The 18,439-nt window shown below is 39.3% G+C and overlaps 1 protein-coding gene across 6 annotated transcripts in view; it reads right to left on the reverse strand.

Moving 5' to 3' along the window:
* Window positions 1–1,073: 1,073 nt before the first annotated feature.
* KNDC1 (kinase non-catalytic C-lobe domain containing 1) overlaps window positions 1,074–18,439 on the reverse strand; it is a 131,327-nt gene continuing 113,961 nt past the window's right edge. For 3 of the 6 annotated variants that reach the window (XM_075130984.1, XM_048858308.2, XM_075130985.1), the window contains 9 exons: window positions 17,899–18,046; window positions 17,439–17,618; window positions 9,915–10,127; window positions 9,529–9,611; window positions 8,262–8,412; window positions 5,889–6,011; window positions 5,708–5,767; window positions 4,029–4,186; window positions 1,074–3,813 (listed from right to left, as the gene is read on the reverse strand). In XM_075130984.1, coding sequence (XP_074987085.1) covers window positions 3,582–3,813; window positions 4,029–4,186; window positions 5,708–5,767; window positions 5,889–6,011; window positions 8,262–8,412; window positions 9,529–9,611; window positions 9,915–10,127; window positions 17,439–17,618; window positions 17,899–18,046 — 1,348 coding nt within the window. In that variant the 3' untranslated portion in view covers window positions 1,074–3,581. The remainder of the gene's footprint in view (window positions 3,814–4,028; window positions 4,187–5,707; window positions 5,768–5,888; window positions 6,012–8,261; window positions 8,413–9,528; window positions 9,612–9,914; window positions 10,128–17,438; window positions 17,619–17,898; window positions 18,047–18,439) is intronic. The other 3 variants (XM_075130982.1, XM_075130986.1, XM_075130987.1) reach the window with 3 other exon arrangements.

Below are 18,439 nucleotides of genomic sequence, written 5' to 3' on the forward strand. Positions count from 1 at the left end.
TGGGGCTTAATCTACCTCTGACTTACACTGGAGTAAGTCTGAAGTAACTACCCAGAAATCAAGGGAATTACACCAGCACACAGCTAGCCTGAAGACTGCTGTAAGCTATGCGTAAGTCTACAGTGCAATTAAACACCTGTGGCTGATCGGGCTCTGTAATTGTGGAGTAGATGGTCGGGCTCAGGCTGGAGCCTGGGCTCTGGGACTCTCCCCACTCATGGAGTCCCAGAGCCTGGGCTCCAGCTGGACCATCTATACTGTAATTCAACAGCTCTGTAGCCCCACAGTCCAGAATCAACTGACACAGGCCAGCCATGGGCATTTCTGCAATGTAGACATTCCCTATGTAACAGCCACAAAGGGCTGAAAACACAACTGGGGATCATCATAGTGCAGGGAGGTCCTGACCTCTCTCACTTTCCTCTGGCTACACCTTCTTGTCCATTTTATGTGACCAGCAGGCTTGGGGGAGTGGTGTAAAAGCCTCTACACTGGCTCTCCATCATGGAACTATCACCCTTCAGCTTTTGGAGCTCGTCAGTTAACTTAGCTTTAGGGCCAGATTCTGCCAGTAGCACAGCACAAAGCAACTGTGTAACACTGGAAGATTTGGTCCTATATATTTTGGTAATAGAGCCATTAATTAATTAGTTTTATGTTGTGAACTTTAGGAGTATATTTATTGCTTTCTCTTAGCATGTAAAGTATGGTAGAGAATTTTAATGAGTTGACAATCTGCAATTTTAAAGGCTTTGGCTTTATTTAATCTCACTTGGTGGGGATAGACACGTGTAACTTCGCGAGGATTGGGAAGGGAATGTAGGACCAGATCCTATTGTCCTTAGGCAAATTTCTCATTGATTTATATGAGAGTTTTGCCTAAGTAAGGAGTGTAGAACTTCTTCCTTGGACAGGACGTTCAAATTCTGCTTTCAGTTACACAGGTGAAATTTCTATTGAAGTCAGAGAGTTCACGTGAGTGGGAACTGTACCACGTAAGAGAGAAAACTTTGGCTCATTCCAGCCTACAAATCAGTCATGTATTTATGTCAACAACAAGCAGTACAACTAAATGAAACCTGGCTAGAAACAGTTTTATTTGAAAAACTGTCATGCAACATATAGGCAATTTGCTTACAGTAATGTCCAAAGAGCAGTTTCCCTGTGAAACAATGATTTTCAGCAATTTTTATTTACATTAAATATTTTATTTCTGATTTTGGGATGATGATATCTTTACTAAATACAAAATCTAAAAGTTTAATATCTGATTGGCAAGAACATAACTTTCTACCATATAAAAGTATGGCAAGAGTAATTCTATACATTTATAGCAATACAAAGTGTCATATATTGAAGCAATATGTAGAAGGTATGAAATGAGTTTTAGATGCTTGAATAGTATCAGTCATTTTCATGAAACAAACACAATATTTCCTTGGCATAGTAGTCAATATAAGTACAGGTAAAGGTTTTAACTGAAATATTAACTTGCTCACACAGGTGCAGAGCACACTTCATTTTTTAAAAATATAGTTGCTAAATAAATACAAAATAGTTTACAATAATCTGACTGACCATAGCAAACTTCTGGTTGTATAAAAATGCATCAACTAAACCATCTGAGCCTTTCACACTGATGGAGCTTCAATCACTTTATGGACTGCTGTTTTGCTCTGGCAAGATGTAGCTTCTAAGTGGATGACAGCTTTTTGATTGAGAAAAAGCCAACAACTAAAGATAATTAAGAACAGATTAAAATAAGATAGATAATATATTTTAAAAAGATTTGTCTGGCAATTCTGCATCTGTCATTGCCATCTTTCTTCATATACTGTAGTAATGTAAGAATACTTCAAACTACAGTACTTCGTATGTTGCAAATATATTATATGAACACAATCAAAAGATAGCAACAAATTTTACTTCTTTAGCTGTGATTCAGGAATCACAGAATTGCTTCTTAATGACAAAGATTTATGCAAAAACTCCCTGATCACAGACAGAGGTGTTCTCAGTTACACCAGTAACAGAGCACAAATTTGGCCTTGCGTTGAAAATACATCACAGTGTGAAGAAATAACTGTAGTAGTTAATGGAAAGAATTCGCACACCTGTGTCTGACTGGGGAAAAAGGGAGCAGGAAGTTGGTGATCATATATTGCCATCAGATTTGGATCTTTTTCTCTTAAACATTGGACACAGACCTCAACTTAACACATGCACATGCATTTTCTGTTGAATATTTACAAATTCGGCAGCAACAGGGTGTTACAATTTACAAAATACGACAAGTGTGCATCTCCCAATTTCTTAGTAGTAAGCCATTTTCTTCTGTAGCTAAAGATCTTAAGTCTTTCTAAAAAATACAGAATAAATGTCATTACAGTCAACATGACCAGGAGAACACCCCAATTACAAGAATATTTCCAGGGAATTCAACAGGATGTTTCTCCTTTTTGAAACAGTTCTGACACCACCACTTTATCATCTGAGAAATTCATTTTACTTGTATATTTTAGCTGGGTTTTTTTGGTAACATTAAGACCCCACCCCTCTGAAAACAATACAGAAATACTTGTCTGTATCTTGTTGATAAAGCTAATGTTTTAGATATTTTGCATAAGCCTGGGGTACCTCAATGAACTTTCTAGCTATAGCAGCACATTTCATTGCCAGAGTATTTTATAAGCACAGCTCGCTGCAAAAATATTATAAATACCAACTTTTGGCATGATGCAGTTACAAACTTGATGCAAAGTTATTTTGTATTATCATACTTTTGAACATTACAATACTAGGAAAGTAACCTCAGCACAAGGCATAATGATGTTCATGTAAACATACAAATTTTACAACTATTACTTATCACAACTGGAGACGAAGCAAGCAAACCTTAAAAATTACTCTCTTCATTAGGCCACGAAGGCAGAAGCAGGTCAACACAGTGGTAAAATGTTGATTCAGATCTGAGTTTTATATGGAAATAGGCTGGCTCAAGGGCATTAAAAATACACAGTGCAGTGTTTCCCTTTTTACTTATTCTGTCTCGATGTCCAATGGGAAGATTCTCCATCACTCAAAATCAAGAGTTTAGTTTTGACATTCATAATGTAAAACTAAGACAAAAGCAAAACCCATCAAAAATGTAAGGCTAGCAGAGGATCTATATCCATAAAATCAAATACGTAGCAACAGGATACAAATGTACAGTGCTTACATAAAAAAAAAAAATCTATGTTTTGTCAATTATAATCTGAATTCTTTTAGGCCAAAACAGCACTGAAAGTTTAAACATTCAATTCTTTACACATTACTTCTCTTCTGACATCATCTATGGACTATTCTTTCATACTAGAGACTAAGTCATCCTTTTTTCCCATTGCTTAGGTCTAAGATTTTTCATTAGCTAGCATTTTATGATTCAGTGATAAGAAATATATCCATTTAAGATAGAGCTAATGTTTTAAAACTACTTTCACTCGAGTGTTTGCTTGGGAATTGATACAGGAGCCAAAGCCATTTTCATCCAGTTTTATACTCTGGAGTTAGAATTAAACATGCAGGTAAAATGAAAACAATTATTGAAATGTTGCCTTCATTCTGCGCAATGCATCCTGAATTTTTCGGGAATGTTTTTCAGCTGGTATCTGATGGAAGTTGGCACAGTTGTCAGCCGCTAAAGCAGAAATGTCTGCATCATTAAAATGAGCTATTCTTTGTTTGAGGTAAGACTGGAGCTTGAAATCTGTAGTAAAGGTATAGGGATTTTCTTGAAATGCGTGAACCTGGCTCACAACTTTTGCAATGTTTCTTTAAAGAAAATAGAGAAAAACATTAGTCTGCTTTAGTGCTGATAATAAAACATTAAAAGGAAATTCAAAGGCACATGGCATTCATTTGTACAGTATTTGTCTCTTTAATAAGTTGTCAAAATGACCGAAGTGTTTTAAACTGCCAAAAGTGTACTGACATTCTTACGACTCACTAGACAACATAGGTGACATATGTATAATTAAAATAATTACCTAAGTTTAGTCCACTTATGAGCTCCATTTGTCATAGTAAATCCTCCAGTTTCAAGCTGTTGGACATGCATGGCCAGAACATGGGCTGATGGAATTGTAGGGAGCGTTTTGAATCTCTCTCCTTCCATCAAACACAAACTGTCACTTTTTAAAAACACCTGGTATAATTTACACAAGGAAAGCCCGTGATAAATGTCAGAGCAGGCTTCATAAAGTAGTCCTCAGTTTTATGTCTTTAACAAACATTTTTGTTTTACAGTAATTTTTTCATGTACAGTATAGAAATTAAAATAGAGATGAAGGAGATAATGCATTTGATCAACCTGGTGGCAGCTCAATTAAGGTACAGTATGGAAAAAAAGTTACTTTAATTAGAAGATAGCCCATATGGAGTTCTTAATAAAGATTTATAATTTTCAACCAACATGTTATAGGTGGAATCACAGAATGCACCTTAGGGCTAAGCAAACTCATTTTCACAAGTATATAAAAACGTTAGTGATGAAAAGTTATGACAGTTACTGAGAGATGTTGGTTGAGATTTTTTAAGGGCTCTAGGGGATACAGTCGTATAATTCCCTGTCAAATTAATAGGAGCTGGGTGCCAATCTCCTAGCTGGCTCTGAAAATCTCCACCATTGTTTTCAGTTATTCAAAACAGTGTTTTACAAAATACTAGAGTGAAAGTGTTAACATTTAACTTTTGGTATGCGTCATCTTTAAAAAGTGGCAATGGGTTGGGCCTTGCATCAAAAGCCTAAATACTGGAGTAAGATAAGATGTCCAAGATGATTTTATTAGCACTACCAGCAGTCTGGGGTACTGCTGACAACTGAGGTATTACTGAATCTGTTGGTGGGTAAGTAGACTGGCCTTTGTTTTGGGCTAAATAGTCCCAGGTGCTATTTGGTAAGACTCTGACTTGAGCATCCCTGCCTTTGCATTTTTCTCCCTTAGAAGTCAGCTAGAGCTTGAACTTAGAGCCGCGGTGGACAACCTGCGGCCCATCAGGGCAAGCCACTGGCGGGTCGCCATACCGTTTATTTGCATGGCTGCCCGCAGCTCCCAGTGGCCGTGGTTCGTCGTTCCTGGCTAAAGGGAGCTGCGGAAAGCAGCATGGGCCTGGCTGCCGCTTCCTGCAGCTCCCATTGGCTGGGAACAGCAAACCTGTGATGTTTATGTTATGGTCTAATTTTCCTTTTTATTAAAAAAAGGAAATTGAAGAAAACTGAAGTCTTTTCACAGAAAAAATCCCAACAGTTTTCCAATAGGCCAAATTTAGACAAAATTTCATTATAAAATTCTAACCAGCTCTTATTGTTAATAATTTTTACTTCTGTTACCTCTGTAGCATCAACATACCTGTGGGAGAGAGAACTGTTCTGCCCTGACTATCATCAAGAGAATTGTTAATTAAGTGCTAGTTGCACAATATTAATTTCTGGCAATTAGATGCAACCCAGAAAAAATGCAACTTGACTTTCAGAGCCCAGGTTGGCATTTTGGTCTTGGCAGGTGGAAAAACCCAAAAGTCAACTGTAAAGTAATCGAGTTTATGTGGAAGTAATTAAACAAGGAACAATTTTTTATACAGTATAAACTGTGTTTTGGCTTCAATCCTGCAAAAAGAACCAACGAAGTGTCACATAAGTATTTCACACGAGAGACTCATACTGTACCTCAACAGCCTTGAGTTCTTCCATTATTTCAGACACTTTTGATGGTAAAATTTTCCAAGCCTTAAAAAAGTAAATAAAATGCTTTGATATCTTTTCAGATTAATCTTGGTAATGGAACACTTACTTTTGCTAGAAAAAAAATGTCTACACAGGGGAAAAAACTCCAAAAGTCCTCACTTACTGGTAGCTGTCGTACTATAAGATTTTCCAGCCCTCTTAAGATTTGCATTGCGGTAGCAAAATTTCTTTGTTCATAGCAAGATTTTGCTAGAAGGAGAAATTTTGATAGTAAGTTCACCTGCAACTGGAAAAAATAAAGTTATATATTAAAATCTACTACATCACACTGGTCCATGACAAGGGCTTTTAGGCATTATGGTAATACAAATAATAACAAATAGTAATTTGCTGGAGCTAACACAAATATTATGTTTGGGAGTCATCACATGAAGCCAATTGCTATGAAGAAACTTAAGCTGGATACCATTTTATTTCCATTTGAGGACATAGTCCGAAGGCCAACTTGCAACTCTACTGCCAGTAAAACTCTTCATCCTAAAACTCTTAACTGGTTGTGAAGACATAATTAATTCTAAGGAGGCGAAAGGACAGAAACAATTGGGAACAAGTGAGTGACTAAATGAAAATCACCCATCTAAATGTGTTCAAGTGTAGTACCAATTGTATAAACCGGCATTTTAAAAGTTGGCAAAAATAAACTGACTTTGTTACATTCTGATTGGCTAAATTACAACAACTGAATAATACTATACTCAAAATTGACAGAGGATTAGAGAACTGTATGTTATGGCTGCCATATTCTGATAAAATACCCCATCTCAGGCTTTGTTTTTAAAAGTAGCAGAAGTTGCTCTCCAATTTGTAGGTTTCTGAGAAGTGCCATAGACAAACAAGTAAAACAAAAAAAACAACAGTAACAGTTATAATGTAATTCCAATTTGGGGGTTTGGTGACAAACCTCTTATACTCTCTTAAGGTTAATGAAGCTATCAAAAGTCCATGATAAAGTTATAATACTAGAGTTTTTTATTGCACAAATATTCTGACTGAACACAGCGGAATATGAGGTAATTACTCACCTGTAATTGTTGTTCTTTGAAGGTACCCATTTTTATGGATTACCGCTTTGTGGTGGATTTGCAGACCTGGATGGAGCTCCCATAATTTATCATTCTAAGACACATTACACACTACCCCTACCAAGGTATCAGTGCTCATCTCTCGTCACATGAGAAGTAAAAATACTTCCATAATAGCCAATTGAAAGACAGAACAGAAATATTCTGTTCAGAAGTAAGAGGGTGAGGGGTAATTGAGACGATAGCTTCAGAAAACCAACAAGTGAGCAACTGGCTCTTCCCTGAAGATATTATCTTAATGATTCTCACTTATGGCGACTTAGGTCTCCAATATAAAAAGAAAAGAAATTATGCACACAGTGATGTTCACTAAATGTATGGTTACCACTTGGATTTGGATTAGATTGGTTTAATCTGTGTGGGCAGATGAAGTTCCAGGTCTACTATCATGGTCAGAAAGGAATTGACCATTAAAGCATCAAGAGCAGTCTAAGTACTTCTTGTACTGCCAGTGGTGATGCTATTTGCTTGGCAGATAAAAACTTAGGCTTTGGGAACTTGAACTCTGTTGTCACCACTAATTTTTATACAAAAGTTGTTACCAACACCCACCACGAGTTGTTATGGGACCACTGGTTTCTGTTGACTTTATCATGATTAATTTAGAAAATGTTGTATTAATAAGTCAATGGAGAGATTTCTGATGAAGACATTCAGAATGTAAATGCCAATGCAAAAAAATGACTTCATGTTTAATAAAAAGAAAAGGAGTACTTTTGGCACCTTAGAGACTAACCAATTTATTTGAGCATAAGCTTTCGTGAGCTACAGCTCACTTCACTGGATCCGATGAAGTGAGCTGTAACTCACGAAAGCTTATGCTCAAATAAATTGGTTAGTCTCTAAGGTGCCACAAGTACTCCTTTTCTTTTTGCAAATACAGACTAACACGGCTGCTACTCTGAAACCTGTCTTCATGTTTAATGAACATCAAGCTTTATTTTTTTTCTTGAGGAAAGTATTAGTTCAATCAACCTTAAAAGTAGACTAGAAATGTGAGAAAATGAAATTAGAAGAAGGAAAAAAAAAGGTACATTTTGTTTTAGGATTTGTTACTTGAGCTAAAATAGCAGCAGAACTGCAGCACCCTGCCTCTCAAAGTTCTAGTTAGAAAGTCTTTCAATGATAAGAAGTCCATTTCAATAGCAGAAAGTCAAACATCTGCTGTCTCATGGTATATGAATTCTTATCTTCTATTCAAGTCTTTAACCCCACCACCAGAACAGATCCAAAACACTAAGCGGATCTGTCATCAACAATGCAATAAACTGTTGCCAACACACTGGCAGGCACGTTTCAGGCTTTTTGTGTAGGTTTGCTATATAGAAGCAGTAAACAATAGCAAATAACTAACTACTGCCTAATTTAATAACCAAATAAAAATGATAGCAAACCTTGGAAGTATGACTTGTAACAATTTCAGCAGCAACCCAGGTGCTGATATTGTCTGCATTTCTTAAAAGCTGTAAGAGGTACTTGTCTTGTATGCAATTTGGCAGAAAGAGGTTACAGACTTTAAGTGACAGTGATTCAGTGGGAACAGCTCTGTGAAACACAAACATATAGGGAATTTAGACATTACAGCTACAAAACATGAAGGAAAAGATGTTAACATTGTAATCATTTTTAAAATGAATAATATGTTGTTTAGTTACAATCTTGATTAATACATTTTCAAAGGGCATGTGCTGGGATTCTATCGTATGTTAATTTCTCTTCTCTGTGTAGATTTTATAATTCCAGTACCAACATACATTGTACACATCTGCAGATGGGATTACTTTAAAAAAAAAAAAAACCACGTTTCGCAACTTGAGCATTTTCTTTAGTTTGACTAACAATAACAAAGCATTTCTCACATCATAAACAGCGGTCAAAGGGCCGTACTCACCAAAAAGTTAGTCCAGGTTTTATTTTGTGGAATATGAACATGAACATAAAAAAGTGAGATATTAAAAAGAGAGAGTCCTATCTGCGCTACAACACAGTAGGAGCTAGATGGCATTTTTATTGGATTTTAAATGGTAGGGCAAAAGATCCAGCATGTGTCCCCTTTCTTTGAGACTCCTTGAATCGAGTCTAATTGTTGCAATTAACAATTACTAGATAGAAACTAGCTGAATCCACATAACAATTAAGATGAATGAAAACAAAAACAAGGATAATGAAGATTGTGTGTGAACTGGTGATAAGGTTAATATTTATTCTGGATTAGAGCTGGGCAAGTAATAAAAGTATGAATCACTTTTCTTTAAAAACTGCAATAAAATTTATATATATGAATTATTCAATCAGTACTACAAGATGGAAAAATAATGAAATTCTGTCTATCTATATGGATATAATTACCACATAATATACTTGAAAAATATCACAATATTTTTCAAAAATGTATTTAGCAAATATTTTTTGACTTGCTCTACTCTGGATTTCAAGTCACCTTGAGAATATGGCCTAAAGAAAATTTTTTGGTCGCTGAACTTCATTTTACAAGTCATCTGAAGGAAAAAATTCAATGTAAAAAGAAAAATTCACAGTGAGGAATAACGGAAAGACACTGTAGATTCTTCATTTTCCACTTTCTATATATACACAAAGTGTAATACAAAAATCAACAATGCATCAGCAGGAAAGTGGGGATAGGAAAAGTAACCCACTTACTTTTGTATAGTGGTACATTTATCTTTGACACCAAGTGCTCTTGAATTTAGGAAGTGTACTGGATGGCATTTATGGAACATTTCCTACACAGACAAAAATTTAAATCATAGTGATTATTAGGCTTGGCAATTATTTTAGGTATCACAAGAAATACTTTTTCTTCATCTATGTTCTCTTCCCTAAGGTTCTCAGGAGCAACCATTACCAGAACTCCTGATACTTGTGACTCCAGACATTGCAGGGACTTGGGGAGGAAACTAGCCTATTTTTCCATAGGTGTTGCGAACCTACACATGGGGAGTAGGTGAGGGAGGAAGGAAGAAGGGTGACTACACAAACATTTACACTGATTTGTTCTCACTCTCAATAGAATCCAGTCTTTTTACCTGTTGTAACAGTGTCAGTTGACAGCAAAGCTCTTGTGCACTATATTCAGTTAAGAGAGATCCTCCTTCATTTGCTTTAGCATAAGAGCCAGAGAATTCTTCTGTAGAACTGTAATAGCATGGCTTCGGTAAAGCTGACCCAACTGTGTATGGTCTTTCTTTCTGATGATGTGCAATAGGGCCATTTCCTTTGGAGAGTTTCCAGTTAAAGCTCTATACAAGAAAAAAGTAGCTTATTACAGCCGTAACTTTTGCTGCAGAACTTTCAGATGTGCAAAAGCCACAATCCTGGATCGATGTGCTGAACTCGCCCCAACCCTCAAGCGCAGGGACACCAGACTGAGAGCTGCACTGACAGTGGAGAAGCAAGTGGCAATTGCACTGTTTTGCAACTTGCAATGCTGGATTGCTACCAGTCAGTGGGAAATCATTTTGGAGTTGGACAATCCACTTTGAGAACTATTGTCATGCAAGTGTGCAGGACATAGTGGATGGATTTGAAGCAACGGGGTTCCCTATTTTGACACCAGACCACCATGCCAGAAAATAAATCAACAGAAAGGGCTACCTTTCTTTGGTTATGCAAGCATTGGTGGATCACCACGGACACTTCAACATCAGTGTTGGCTGGTCAAGGAAGGTGCATGACGCTTGCGTCTTTAAGTTTATTGACTGTTCAGAAAGCTACAAGCAGGGACTTTATTTCCTGACCGGTGGATTACTATTAGTGATGTTGAAATGCCAATAGCAATTCTGGGGGACCCAACCTACCCCTTTGCTCATGAAGCTGTATGCTGGCCATCTTGACGGCACCAAGGAAAGATTCAACTACTAGCTGCAGAATGACAGTTGGATGTGCTTTTGGTAAACTAAAGGGACGCTGGCCTTGCTTATTCACAAGATTGGATCTCAGTGAAAAAAAATAAATCCAAGCTGCCTGCTGTGCCCTCCATAATATCTGTGAGGCAAAGGGGGAAAAGTTGCAGCCAGGGTAGAAGAGCTGTCTGCCGAGTTCGAACAGCCAGACACAAGGGTTATTAAAGAGATCAGTGTGGAGTTATATGGCTCAAGGAGGCTTTGAAGGAACACTTTAACAGTGAGCCACAGTAATGTGTTGTGGTATACTGTGCTCTACTTGGGCTCTGTTTTGGGGCCTATTAGGAATTGTGTGGTGCTTGGTATACATCTATGAATAAAGCACTTGTTAATTTTGTGATACTTGCTGTACATTTATGGTTATTACACTGATAGTCATTGATCTTATGAGTTGTATCACATTGTGCAACAAGTAAATGGGTGCTTCAGTACTGCTAGGCATTCTGCAGCACATGCTGGGAACTAAAAAAGATGCATTATTTTCCAAAACAACAGAATTTTATTAAGTAATGAAAACACTGCAAATCAATCAATCAAATCAATCTGTGCAAGTTAAAAGCAGATCCATAAATTTATTTAGTTTTTAATGTAACAGAGCTTAAGCAGCAGAAAGAACATTCATATTCATTTTAGCTATACATAGACCAAACTTGGCTACCACAGGTCAATGTATGTGAAGCTTTGGTTGTCGTTAATGTCCCCTGATGTGGAGCGGTAGGGGTAGGGATCCAGCCCCTGATGCCTCATGGAACGTTGAGAGGGGCTGTAGGGAGGTGCTCTAATGGAGTTAGCCATGGACTACAAAGGGAGGTGAACCTGTGATTGTTGAACCTGCAGCACCCGTTTGCTGCTGGAGAAGCACCATTACGTTCTGGTGCATCTCCCACTCCTTTTCCTGCTAGGACTTTCTCCTGTCCGCTCTTTCCTTCTTCATACAGTCTGTAATATTCACCCTCCAGGCCCTCTGCTCATGGTCTGATGCAGCCCTGGCTTGCAGGATCTTGCTGAACATATCACGCAGAGTCCCCTTCTTTCGCCTAGTTACCTGGCTCAGGCATTCTGCGGGTGCGGAAAGGGTACCCCTCAAAGCTGCAATAGCAGCAGCTACAGATAAAACACACGCTGTCAGTATAGTAGCAACAGAAAGCCAAAGTGAAGATACAGAACTCCTTTCCCTTGTTCCCCATAAGTTTTAAACAAGACTTGCTTATTGACACTTCTGCTTGGGAGTGCTTGTGCACAATGCCACTCAACTCCAGCCATGGTGAGTAATGGCCCTCTAGGAGTGAGGGAAATTAAGAGGAATTGCTTGGTTGCATGAAACAATGAGTTGCATTAGTAAAGGGCACTGGCATGGAATGCTGGCACCATTTTCCACAGATAGTGCTGATTTTAGCTGAGATATCACTCCTGTGGGTGACAAAAACATAGAGAGCACAGCTGCTGTGTGCTGGAAACTGCCTGGGCCCATATGCCACTAGCCTGCTTACTGCAGCGGTGCCTGATGAAGTTATTGCTGACTGGCGTGGGAAGGTGTCCTATCACGGAGGAAGAAATAAGGCTACCATCCATGGGCGGTGGGAATAAGAGACTTGGGGAGGCTAAACCTCCCCAGATAGGGCAAGAAATGCCAGATGCTGTGCACCTCCCTTTGGAGGCCCGCTGGCCTGCTGCCTTTGGAGTGCCACTGGCGGAAGTTCCTGAGAAGTGAGGGGGCCACCAGTGCCCAAACTGTGGTCCCAGTTGTGCTCTGCCCTGAGGCCACGCCCTCACTCAGCCTCTTCTCCCTGGGCCCCACCCCTGCTCAGCCTCTTCCCGCCCTTGGTCACCCTCTTCCCCTGAGGTCTCCCACCCACTGCTAGCTCCTCCCTGTATCCTTCCTCCGTTATTTGCCCTTAAGGCAGAAGGGGGAAGAAAGGAGTAAGTGATGGAGGGGGGCACCTTGGGGAAGGGCAGAGAGGAGCTGGCGAGGCCTTCGGGGAAGAGGCTAAGTGGGGGTGGGGCCTCGGGGCAGAGCAGGGCCACAGTCCGGGCACTGGTGGCCCCTCCCATTTCTAGGGAGCTTCCGGCATTCGTGCCAACCATCCCTAGAAACCTTCAGGAGAGTATTACAGAGTGTGTCTATGAAAATGTTTTATTGAGATCTCTCAGGAAGATTCCAGGGACATTCCTTTAAACTGCTCTGGATAGCTCCCTCCACCTAACTGTACAGCAGATAACTCTACCTCTTGCTGTTGTGTCGCTACCTCTTCTAGTATGAGTAAATTCATGAAAAATCGATAGCTGTGTCCTGCTAAAGTGGTGGCACAATCAGTACATCACTGTAATAGGAAATACATTTACTCACTTACCCAAGGTTCCTTCCCCTGCATTGAGTGCACTCGTGCTAGACTGCCGGGGCTGACTGGACTGTGATGGAGTCTCAAACAGGTCCTGGCTTGCAGTAAAGCTGGACTGCCCAATCACAAGTCCTTCAACCCCCTCGTCCTCACTATTCACAGCAAGGATTGGAGGTCTCTACAGTGGCATGCGGGATGGTGGTGGGGACTCCGCCAAGCGTGGTATCTAGTTCTTTGTAAAAGCAGTAGGTTTGCAGTTTAGTACCAGATTGGTGGCCTCCCTGGCCTTCTGATATGCCTGCTGAAGTTCCTTCACTTTCATGCAGCACTGTTGCTGATCTGTGTCATACCCCTTCTTCTGCATCCCCTGTGCAATCTGCTCACAGATGTCCACATTTCCATGGCTGGTCTAAAGCTGTGCCTCCAGATCCTCTTGTCCCCGCAGTCCCAGGAGATCCAGTATCTCCTGTCTACTCCAGGCTGGAGCATAGCTGGCATGGTCGTCTTGGCAGCTGCACACAAAAATGGAGAGCTGCTAGGTGTGCTTGCCAAGCTGGGCAATCAGGAAAAGGCATTTCAAAAATTTGTACCATGGCTCGTTGTCACTCTGGGAGATAGCGTTACCGCATTGCTGTAAGAGGGTGCTTACATCGGTGAGAGACAAATTTAAGTGTAGGCGCATGCACAACTAGGTCAACACAAGATAGCTCACATTGACCAAGCTTTGTAGCGTAGGCCAGGCCTGAGTTATACAAGAGTCCTTTTTTGAGCCCAAAAGCTTTTGTAATTGGTCGTCAAGATTAGTCTCATAAAAGATATACTAAATTGGTTTCTTCATATTGCTTTGGTTGGCTAATATAACATGTCCAGCTAATCAAGCTTATGTACAAAGCTGCTAGAATTCAATGAAGCTGTATTTTTAAAAAAATATCAGAGTATTATTTAAACTAGCTAATTCTTAAGGTCAATTTCATTAAAATGTCTTAGTGCTCTCAACAGTTCAATAGTTTATATTTATCTTTCTTACTAGTTTCCCTGGATTGGGCAATTCATTGCAAGTCTTACCCAGAAAATAAAATCTAAAGAGGAATGCTGCTGCATCATTCTAAGACTTACAGTTGTTTAATATAAAATTCCTAGCGTATCCAATACAGCTATTGCTAGACATAATAAAGCACATAATTTTGTCCATAAAAGTTTCACACTGAATTACTGCTATGAAATGTTCATGCTATTTGTTCACTAAAATATCTTTGCTACCCTACCACTTCAGTGCCTGAGGATATAAAAATTAGACATTCCAAGAAATGCATCATATGATTGACCAACTTATACAGAGCTACAGTTGCCAGTGATAAGTTAATATGATGTAATTTTAAAATTAGCTGTAATTTGTATTATATAATCATTCTTGTCTCTTCAGACGATAGAATTATTCTCGTGAACTTAATTCACTGAAGGAGAAACTGAATGAATTTAAGGCCCCAGATTTAGGCTACCATAACACTGTAAGAACTGGTGAAGAAGAATACATTCCCTAGACTTCAATTTTTTTATAATAATCTCTGTCCCTTGCCCCATGCTGTCCAGGCTGACAAACTATTGAGTGGAGAGAAAACCCAATCTATGTTAGGCTTGCTCTAACATTTAACAACCAGTAATGTAAACAGACCTAATTTGTTAGTGTGCATGTACACAGCTTTGATGACGTACGTATAAAAACAAGAAAACTAAACCAATAAATGGAGCCATTTTATTTATTTCTAGGTGGCCATAAAAATATATAGAGACATAATTTTTATTATTTTATAAAATACAGATGGAGGTTTATTTTGTTCTATGATGGATTCAGCTTCTGCCTTGCTCTTGGGAACTCTCATTTCTTCCTCTCCCACACAGTTGGTGGCACCACTAGGACTTAGTCTTTCACCTCCTCCTTTTCTCCCTCTATACATTCTCACAGGTTGAGTTCTCTTCTCTACACGGTTAACTTACAAATTATGCCTGCACGCAGACTTCTCACTAACTAGCTGTGAATTTCTGCCTCTGACATGTCCACCTCAGAATGGTCCAAATCAGGCCTTGTGTCACAGGGTGCATCTCCAATGACCTTCAGGGAGCTGTACTCACTTACAGTTTTGGACATTTAGACCTACTGTATGTCCTCTATGTTCAAAATGCACTGCATGGTTAAACCTTCTCTATGTCACTGTCAGCACTATCTTTCTTGTTCCCGAGTTCCCATCCTTGCCCTCATTCTAGACTCCTGCTTCCTCCCCCCCGACCTTTGTGTTTCATGCATACTTTTCCTTTTCCTCCCTTCGGTATCTTGAGTTATTGTCACTTCTTCATGAACTTCATTACTGTGATATTAGTTCAGCCTCTAGTTACGTAATGACTTGATTACTATAACTGCCTGCTCTGTAGCCTTGTACATTTCCATTTCTTTTCCTCCTCCGAGTACATCAAAAAAATCCACTTCTTTTCCTGCTACTTTATTCAAGTCTCCCTTCCTCTGTTCTTCATGCCCCATCTTTGCTATAGACTATCTAGAGTCATTTCCATAGAGCTCTGTTGATTTAACCCCCATTAAATTCTATAGGATTTTTGCATAGAGGTAATAACATTCTGTAAGCTTATTGGGAGAGGGATCCTGCCATTCATCTAGCACATTTGATCTGTGAAGCACTTTGGACTCTTTCTTGTGAGGATGCTTTTTTCAAGCAAAGTCTATTGGATTCTCAGGACTCTGAAGTTACTTTGTATCAGCTGATGTCTTCTAATTCTGGTTTATGAGAGTTAGTAGAGTAAGAGGAAGGTGCAGTAAAGTTTTGAAATTCCGTAGACAAAAAGCACTTTTTCTCCTGTTCATTTTAAACTTTTTTTAACATAGGTGTGACGTTCCCTTGGTGTTACCTGGACCGGTGATCTGCTAGGTCACGCCAATCCTCGACTCTGGGAGCCAACCTTACCCGGCTCTGCTGTGAGAACCCCCACTCCCGGGGGCTGTTCACGCACAGCCTCTAGCATATAAGCTGCTCCCAGTTACGTGAGTGAGCACTTTTGGCCAGCCACTGCTTGAATTGTGCAACCGAATGACACTAGCCAATATCTCCAATCCCAGACACAACCCTAGGAACCTCCATTTTGCAGTATCCAGTTATGCCCACTGGATGCTGCAAGCTTATATGAGTTCATCAATTTAACAAAAAAATTGATATGTACCAGGATTGTTATCCCAAGGGGAGTCTCTGACATGCTTCAAGTAGAATAAACAAACAAATTTATTAACTACAAAAGACAGATTTTAAGTGATTATAAGTCAAAGTAAAAGAAGTCAGATTTGGTGAAATGAAATAAAAGCAAAACACATTCTAAACTGATCTTAATGCTTTCAGTGCCCTTACAAACTTAGATACTTCTCACCACAGGTTGGCTGCCTGCCCTTCAGCCAGGCTCTCCCCTTTGATCGGTGCTTCAGTCGCCTGGTGGTGATGTCTGTAGATGGAGGTGGAAGAGAGAGCAAGCATGGCAAACATCTCTCCCTTTTATCATGTTCTTTCTTCCCTCTTAGCTCTGCCCTGCCGCCCCTTCAGAGTCAGGTGAGCATTACCTCATAGTAAGCCCAAACTGACCAAGGGAAGGGGGAGGGGGGTGACTCACCTGAGAGTTCAACAGATACTTTATTGCTGCCTAGGCCAGTGTCCTTTGTTCCCGTGAGGCTGGGCTGGGTTTGTCCCATACATGCCCTGATGAGGCGTGAAGTGCCCCTCTGGTCCTGGAGAGTTTTGCCTGGGCTTGTTTTAAGCCATGAGAACACATTCAGCCTCATAACTATATACATGAGTTTACAACCTATAACATTACTTTAACAACAATGCTCAGTGCATCATGAGCCTTCCGAACACACCCAACATGACAAACTTTGCATTGGATTGCACACAATCATATCATAAGGATGAACATGGGGGTGCAGGGTGTTCCCACGAGGTACTAAGTGTCACAATAGGTTATTTACAATAGTAGCAAATTTCTTAGGGAAAATTTTTTTTTCAGCAATTATGAGACAAAAAATGGAACAGAAGTAAACATTTTACAGCCTCTAAAATTAGTATGACTACAGCAAATCATTACTGAATCAGAAAATCACTTAAGCACATGCTAAGCTTTAAGTCAATGGGGCTTAAGCACATATATAAGAACTCTGCTGAATTGGGACCTAAAGTGTTAAATTCAATATTCCTTTATTTTTGCAAGAGAAATATACAAGACAGCTTTCTATATAAAGTAAGCTAAAGAAACTACATGCCTTTTGGGAGACATCTTCAGAGAGCTTTTTGCACAACGAGTGTAAAGATTTTGGATCATCCTCTTCCTCCTCCTTCCACTCATCCCAGTTATAGCACTGGAAAACACTGCCACGTTTCCCGCCAGTAGCATTTTCAAGCACTGCCAGCAAACATTCACCAAAGCCGTTTAATGGAGCAATCTAAATGGAAAGTAGGTTTTAGTAGGCAATTTATGGATTTTTCATCAAAAGATTAATAATGAAGTAAAGAGCATTTATATTTATAAGAAAATTCACATATTTTATTACAGCCATACAACAAAAAAGTGTCAGTAGGCATAATTTTTTCACACTAATTTTACTCAGCAAGACCAGGGTCCTAATAATGGCATTTGCTTATATACCATAACCACATTTGATCTAATTGACATTTTACTTAAAGATTTCATCAAAATAACAACACATTATAACAATAAGTTACCTTGGAAGAAATAAAGTCTTGTAGCATGCACAAAAGATCAGATCTTATTGCAAAGTCTACACTATAACAGTCTTCAATCCAAGCCTGCAGAATGTAGAAACTCCGGTTGTATATTTTGCTAAGCAGAGAGGTGGGATCCTCATTTGCACTAGTAATATGAGAAAGGTAGTGAGTGCACTGAAATTGTCATTTTAGTCTAATCTTAACAAGAGGTTGAGAGAGAAGTGCAAGTATTTGCTGCCAGGTGTATTACTTAAAACAAACAAAAAACCAAAGTCTCCCTTTCTCTGACATCTACACCTCTAGAGGAACAAAAGTTTCATTTATAAAAATGTCTCAATACCCAGCTACTTACTGGAGTAAAACTCCCACTGAAGTCACAGTTCAGTGTGAAGTAGGAAGAGAGCATATTGTCCAGTACAGAACTTACTCTATTTTCACTGTGTTCCACTCTTACGCTTGGTCTACACCTAACACTTACGTCGTCTTACCTACCTCACTCAAAGCTGTGAAAAATGTTGTGCCCTGTGCAATGTAGTTA

Source organism: Caretta caretta, chromosome 7 (genome assembly GCF_965140235.1).
Source record: "Caretta caretta isolate rCarCar2 chromosome 7, rCarCar1.hap1, whole genome shotgun sequence".
NCBI classification, from domain to species: Eukaryota; Metazoa; Chordata; order Testudines; family Cheloniidae; genus Caretta; species Caretta caretta.